The sequence below is a fragment of the Nicotiana sylvestris genome, chromosome 7 (assembly GCF_000393655.2).
Source record: "Nicotiana sylvestris chromosome 7, ASM39365v2, whole genome shotgun sequence".
NCBI classification, from domain to species: Eukaryota; Viridiplantae; Streptophyta; class Magnoliopsida; order Solanales; family Solanaceae; genus Nicotiana; species Nicotiana sylvestris.
Window position 1 is genome coordinate 116,592,657 of NC_091063.1, and position 6,021 is coordinate 116,598,677.

The 6,021-nt window shown below is 36.5% G+C and overlaps 1 protein-coding gene across 3 annotated transcripts in view; it reads left to right on the forward strand.

The window, feature by feature from the left end:
• The window catches only part of LOC104228332 (uncharacterized), a 36,307-nt gene extending 31,473 nt beyond the window's left edge, over positions 1-4,834 (forward strand). For all 3 annotated transcript variants that reach the window (XM_070150528.1, XM_009780776.2, XM_070150529.1), the window contains 3 exons: positions 3,681-3,858; positions 3,945-4,156; positions 4,390-4,834. In XM_070150528.1, coding sequence (XP_070006629.1) covers positions 3,681-3,858; positions 3,945-4,156; positions 4,390-4,686 — 687 coding nt within the window. In that variant the 3' untranslated portion in view covers positions 4,687-4,834. The remainder of the gene's footprint in view (positions 1-3,680; positions 3,859-3,944; positions 4,157-4,389) is intronic.
• Positions 4,835-6,021: the final 1,187 nt, after the last annotated feature.

Genomic DNA, 6,021 nt, shown 5'->3' on the forward strand with positions numbered 1-6,021 from the left:
ATATCTTGTCCGTACATATCTCAACAAAATGGGGTAGCTGAAAGAAAGAATAGACATCTTGCTGAAACTGCTCGTACCCTACTCATACATCATATTCCGTTGCGTTTTTGGGCGAATGCAGTTCTCACATCTTGTTATCTTATTAATTATACGCCACCCTCAACTATCCAGAATCAAGTTCTATTCGTTGTCTTGTTTTCCCACTCACCTTTGTTCTTTCTTCCACCCTGTATCTTTGGGAGCAAGTGTTTTGTTCATACCCTTACTCCAGGAAAAGATAAGTTAGCTCCTCAAAGGGATATTGATGCTATTCACCTGACCTCCAGCGGTACCTTACGTTTGTTGATGTTACCTTCTTTACCCAATCATACTTCATAGATCCAAGCGATTACTTAGATATTTATGAAGTGCTACCAGTTCCATCTCTTGGAGATTCAATCACTATCTCCCATTCATCTTCCTCCACCACCTACAGCTCCAGTTCCAACTCCACCACCTATAGCTCCAGTTCTATCACCTAGTCCAGTTCAACCTTCTACAGCTCCATCACTCCTGACTTATCATCATCATCATCCGCGCCCAGCATCAGGCCCAGCTGATTCACGTCCTGCACATGACCCTGCTCATACTGTAGACTTGTCTCCACTTAGTCCGCCGATTGCACTTCGGAAAGATATATAGTCCACACTTAATTCTAATCCCCATGTCGGTTTAAGTTATTACATTATGCGCTTGTATCATCTTTGTCCTCTGTTTTCATCCTAAATCTACAGGTGAAACACTGTCTCATCCAGGATGGCACAGGCTATGATTGACGAGATGTCTGCTTTACATACGAGTGGTACTTGGGAGCTTGTTCCTCTTAAGGTAAATCTACTGTTGGTTGTTGTTGGGTGTATGCAATCAAAGTTGGTCCAGATAGCCAGGTTGATCAACTTAAGGCTCGTCTTGTTGCCAAAGGGTATACTCAGATATTTGGGCTCGATTATAGTGATACTTTCTCTCATGTGGCTAAGATAGCATCAGTCTACCTTTTTCTATCCATGATTGTTGTTCGCCATTGGCCTCTCTATTAGTTGGACATTAAGAATGTTTTTCTTCACGATAGCCTTAAGGATGAGGTTTATATGGAACAACCACTTGGTTTTGGTGCTCAGGGGAAATCTAGTGGCTAGGGATGGCAATGGGGCGGGGTGAGTTTGAGCATATCCGAGTGCAGGGCGGGGTGAGGCAAGTTAAAAAAATTCTTTTAATATTCAGGTGGGGCGGAACGGTTGCGGGTGGTAAGAATGGTTGCTATTATGTTTCGTATTTGACACGTCATATATTTTTCAATGTTTAAGACTCATTCTACGTACTTCTGTTCTTTGATTTCTTTATTTTCTTAGACTAGATTGGGAGGAAAGGCTGCTTATTCTGGTGTCAAAGATACACAACTTTAAATGTTTTCTTGACAACAATGACAGTAATCATCTGTGATCCCGTTTATATTTGTAAAAATCATGAAATGAGAAATATTAAAACTTATTATATGCAACAATTCAGTATGATGATATTTCAAACAAAATGATAAAATAAGCACTTGTACTTATGTACTGGCGTAGCCTTAATAAAATAAAAATAAAAATAAGACAAAATCATATTCCAAACACTTATCAATTAATTATATCTAAATAATTAGAATTTCTGGAATCGAAGTAATTTTATAGTATCATTTAATTATTATCTACATTTTTTTATTAGTGTTAGCATCAACGAAATTGTTTATTTGGATATTGTGCGGTATAAGTTAATAATGGTATTGCATGAAAAAAGTAGTTTAATGGGGAATTAGTAGCCTAAAGGAAGTCTACGAGACCCAAATCCGATACTTTGCTCCAAACAATATTTCGCAAATCTAATACATTTCACGCATAAAAGCAAAACGAAATAAAACGTTAGCGGGGCTGGTTGAAAACTGAAAATTTTGCAGGGCGGGGCGGGGCAAGTTAAATTTTTGCGGGTTAATATTGAACCCGCATCGTAACAACCCTGCCCTTGCCATCTCTACTAGTGGCCTTGTATAACGGTTGCACCGGTCCCTCTACGGTATAAAGTAGTCTCTTGGAGCCTGGTTTAGTAAGTTCAACACCGTTATTCAGGAGTTTGGCGACTGGTAGTGAAGTTGATCACTCTGTGTTTTATCGGCATTCTGCTTCAAATCTCTGTATTTATCTGGTGGTTTATGTTGGCGATATTGTTATTACTGGTAATGATCAGAATGGTATTACTAAGTTGAAGAACCATCTCTTTCAGCACTTTCAGACTAAAGATCGGGACAGATTATAGTATTTTCTGGGTATTGAGGTCGCTTAGTCTAGCTCAGGTATTGTGATCTCATAACGGAAGCTTGTCTTGGACATTCTTGAGGAGGCAGGAATGATAGGTTATAGACCCGTTGACACTCCCGAATTCTAAACTTCTGCCAAGATAGGGGGAACCGCTTAGCGATCCTGCAAGATATAGGTGGCTGGTTGGTAAATTAAATTACCTCGCAGTGACTAGACCTGACATTTCCTTTCCTGTGAGTGTTGTAAGTCAGTTTATGGATTCTCCCTGTGATAGTCATTGGGATGCAGTTGTCCGCATTTTTCGGTATATAAAATTTGCTACGGGCAAAAGATTATTGTTTGAAGATCGAGGCCATGAGCAGATCGTTGGATACTCAGATGTTGATTGGACAGGATCACCTTCTGATAAACGTTCTATTTCTTGATATTGTATTTTAGTAGGAGGTAATTTGGTATCTTGGAAGAGCAAGAAACAGAATGTGGTTGCTCAGTCTAGTGCAGATGCAGAATATCGAGTAATGACTATGGCAACATGTGAACTAGTTTGGATCAAGCGGTTGCTCAAGGAGTTGAAATTTGGCGAGATCAGCAAGATAGAACTTGTGTGTGATAATCAAGCTGCCCTTCATATTGCATCAAATCCGGTGTTTTATGAGAAAACTTAACACATTGAGATTGACTGTCACTTCGTCAGAGAAAAAATACTCTCAAGAGATATTACTACGAAGTTTGTGAAGTCGAATGACCAGCTTGCAGATATTTTTACCAAGTCTCTCACTGGTCCGCGTATTAGTTTCATATGTAACAAGCTCGGTACATATGATCTGTATGCATCAACTTGAGGAGGAGTGCTAGATATTTATGTAAATAAAATGAATTAGTCCTAGTCCCACATAGAATAGGAGTAGGATATGTATTTGTATAAATAGGGTTCATTGTATTATAATTAAACAGAATATCAATAATATAATTTCAACCGTGCTTTCTAACAGGTAAGACACCCATAATGGACATTATCGTTTGCATGTTGCTCAGTGAATTGGGGATATAAAATTTGGGCCAAATTCCGCCGGTAGGGGATTGATTTTCCCCACATGGTGTCTTGTTTCGTCGTGACAAATATGGCGATATTGTTCAAGGGATGTGACATGCAGTCATTTGCCCACTGGAGCAACCTTCTGCCCTCTTATTAGGATCTTAAAAGTAAAGACCTAGGAGTACACATGTATTTAGATTTTTTACCACGAAGTAGCAGGCGCTCATCTCCAATAGTTGGTCTTTAGACAGCCAATGCCGTTTACATTGATCTCTTGATTTGGTTGAAAGTAATTTGTATTCTTCAACTGATAGGTTCTTCACTATTTGGAAACACTGCGGCCGTGTCAACTACTGGAACAAATGGTTTGTACTGCTTTTAGGGCAGCTGCAGACACACTAAACAGAACAACATTTGGTGGTTTAAAGCAGCTGACAACCAAAATTGGACAACTTAACCTCACTATGGCAGCCACTCTCAGATGCTTGCAAAGTAAACTTGTCAACCAAGTATGTTATTGCGTTGTAGTAGGTCTTTGCAAGCTTGTAACTGGACAGTTTTGGCTTTCTGTGTTACAGCAAGTAATCTTTCTATTGACACTGAAGATATTCAAGACTTGAAGCGGCTTTGTGCAATATTTGAACATGTCGAGAAGTTGATAACACTTGCTGCATCTTTTTATATCAAGTTCATGAATGCACCGCGTCTATTAGAATCAATTTTCAATGATTGCTACAACTTTTATGCACCAAGAATGGGAACAGGCTCAACTGCCAGCGAAGTAAAAAAGGTATACTTAATGTGTTTTCTCTTTTGATTTTTCATGAATGAGAGATCAATATCTGGGTCAAGAATATGTAACGCTTGTGCTGAACTACTTCGAAGGCGTACAACTTTTGGTCCATCACTTTAGCCTTCATGGCCAGTCCTTTCTGTTTTCTTGTATTATTTCCATGGACTAGTCCACTTTACACAGCTCTCTTTTACCTTGTTATTTGCTTAAGACTTTCGTCCATCTCTTAGGATTTCGAAAAGAAACAAAAAGTTGGGCGACGTGAAAGGGAGATAGCGGCAAGCATGTTAACAACACCCACTGCTAACCAATCGTGGAGGAAAGTGTTAAGCATGGGAAATCTTCTAAATGGCCATGAACCAACCTTGAGAGAGATCATATTCACCAAGCATGGTCACCTTAGCGAGAATTACTATGGTGGTCATGCTCCCAGGGGTTATCAGCACGAGTTAGAAACATACAGAATGTACATAAGTGGAACCTCAAATTATCTTAGTGTAGCACTAGCAGTTGCCTCTTGCGATTAGACATTTCAAGAAAAGGAACCATGTAATATATAGTCATTTTTTACCCACCAACGGATCAGTAGTGATTTTTTATTTGGAGAAAGGGTCAAATATATCCCTGTACTATTGAAAAATGTTTAAAGATACCCTCCGTTATACTATTTGGTCATATCAGCCGCTACCGTTATACTATCACTAGTATTAGTACCCGCGAGGATGCGTGGACACTAATCATGTCAAATATTTAAGTTATTTGGATTGTATGTTAAATAATATTAAAATTTACACTTTCTCAGTAAATATATAGATAATCATTGGATATTAATTACATGAAAAATATTAACCATTTCTATTTTTATTTTTTGATACTATTCTTGCCGGTGTTATTGGATCCTAAAAATAGTCAGGAAGCAAAATAATAACTCATATTTATGGCAGAATAATTAAATGTTGAGACAATGAAAGACTCTTTGGATAAGACTTAACTCTTTCACTACTACTTGAACTCTTATTTGGTGTGTTGATATCTCTTAAAAAATATTTCTTTCTTAAAATTTCAGTTTCTAAAACATTATTTTTCAATAATAATTATTTTTTATAATAATGTAATTGAAAATATTATTCTTAATTCGAAACTCATTTTAGCTGACTATCAAAAAATATAAAAAATTCTTTAGCTAATGAATTTTTTTACTCCATTTTGATATTTGACATTAACCATGTTAAATATCTGAGTTATTTGAATTATATGTCAATAACCTTAACATTTAAACCTTCTAAATAATTATAGATAATCGTCAGATATTAATTAAGAAACATTACATGAAAAAAAGACTAACATTTTCTCAATTCTCATAATGATAATTTTATTTTTGCACTATTTTCATAGGTATCATTGGAACCTAAAAATAGCCACAAAGTGAAATAATAACTCATATTTGAAAGCACAAAGGTTCACACGATATAAACGATTCTTTGATTACGACGTGACTCTTATACTACGATTTGAACTCTTATTTGGTATGATTTTATCTTTCAAAAAATATTTCTATTTTGATATTTCAATTTCTAAAACTTTTACTTTTTGTAATTCGCTTTATTATGTGTAAATAGCAATTCCAAATAATACAATAATATCCCTCTATATGTTCACTCTGTTCAAATCTATTCCATTCTAATTTACACGTATATACCGACCTCAACAGTTGCTCAATCAATTGGTTAAAATAATTTATGAGAGCATAAATATTAACAACTGACTAAAAAGTATAATCCATACCTGAGCTATCAAAAAAGAATCCATACTCCCATTTCCTATCTAATTTAGCATAGCAACTGCTAGCATCGATTAAAAAA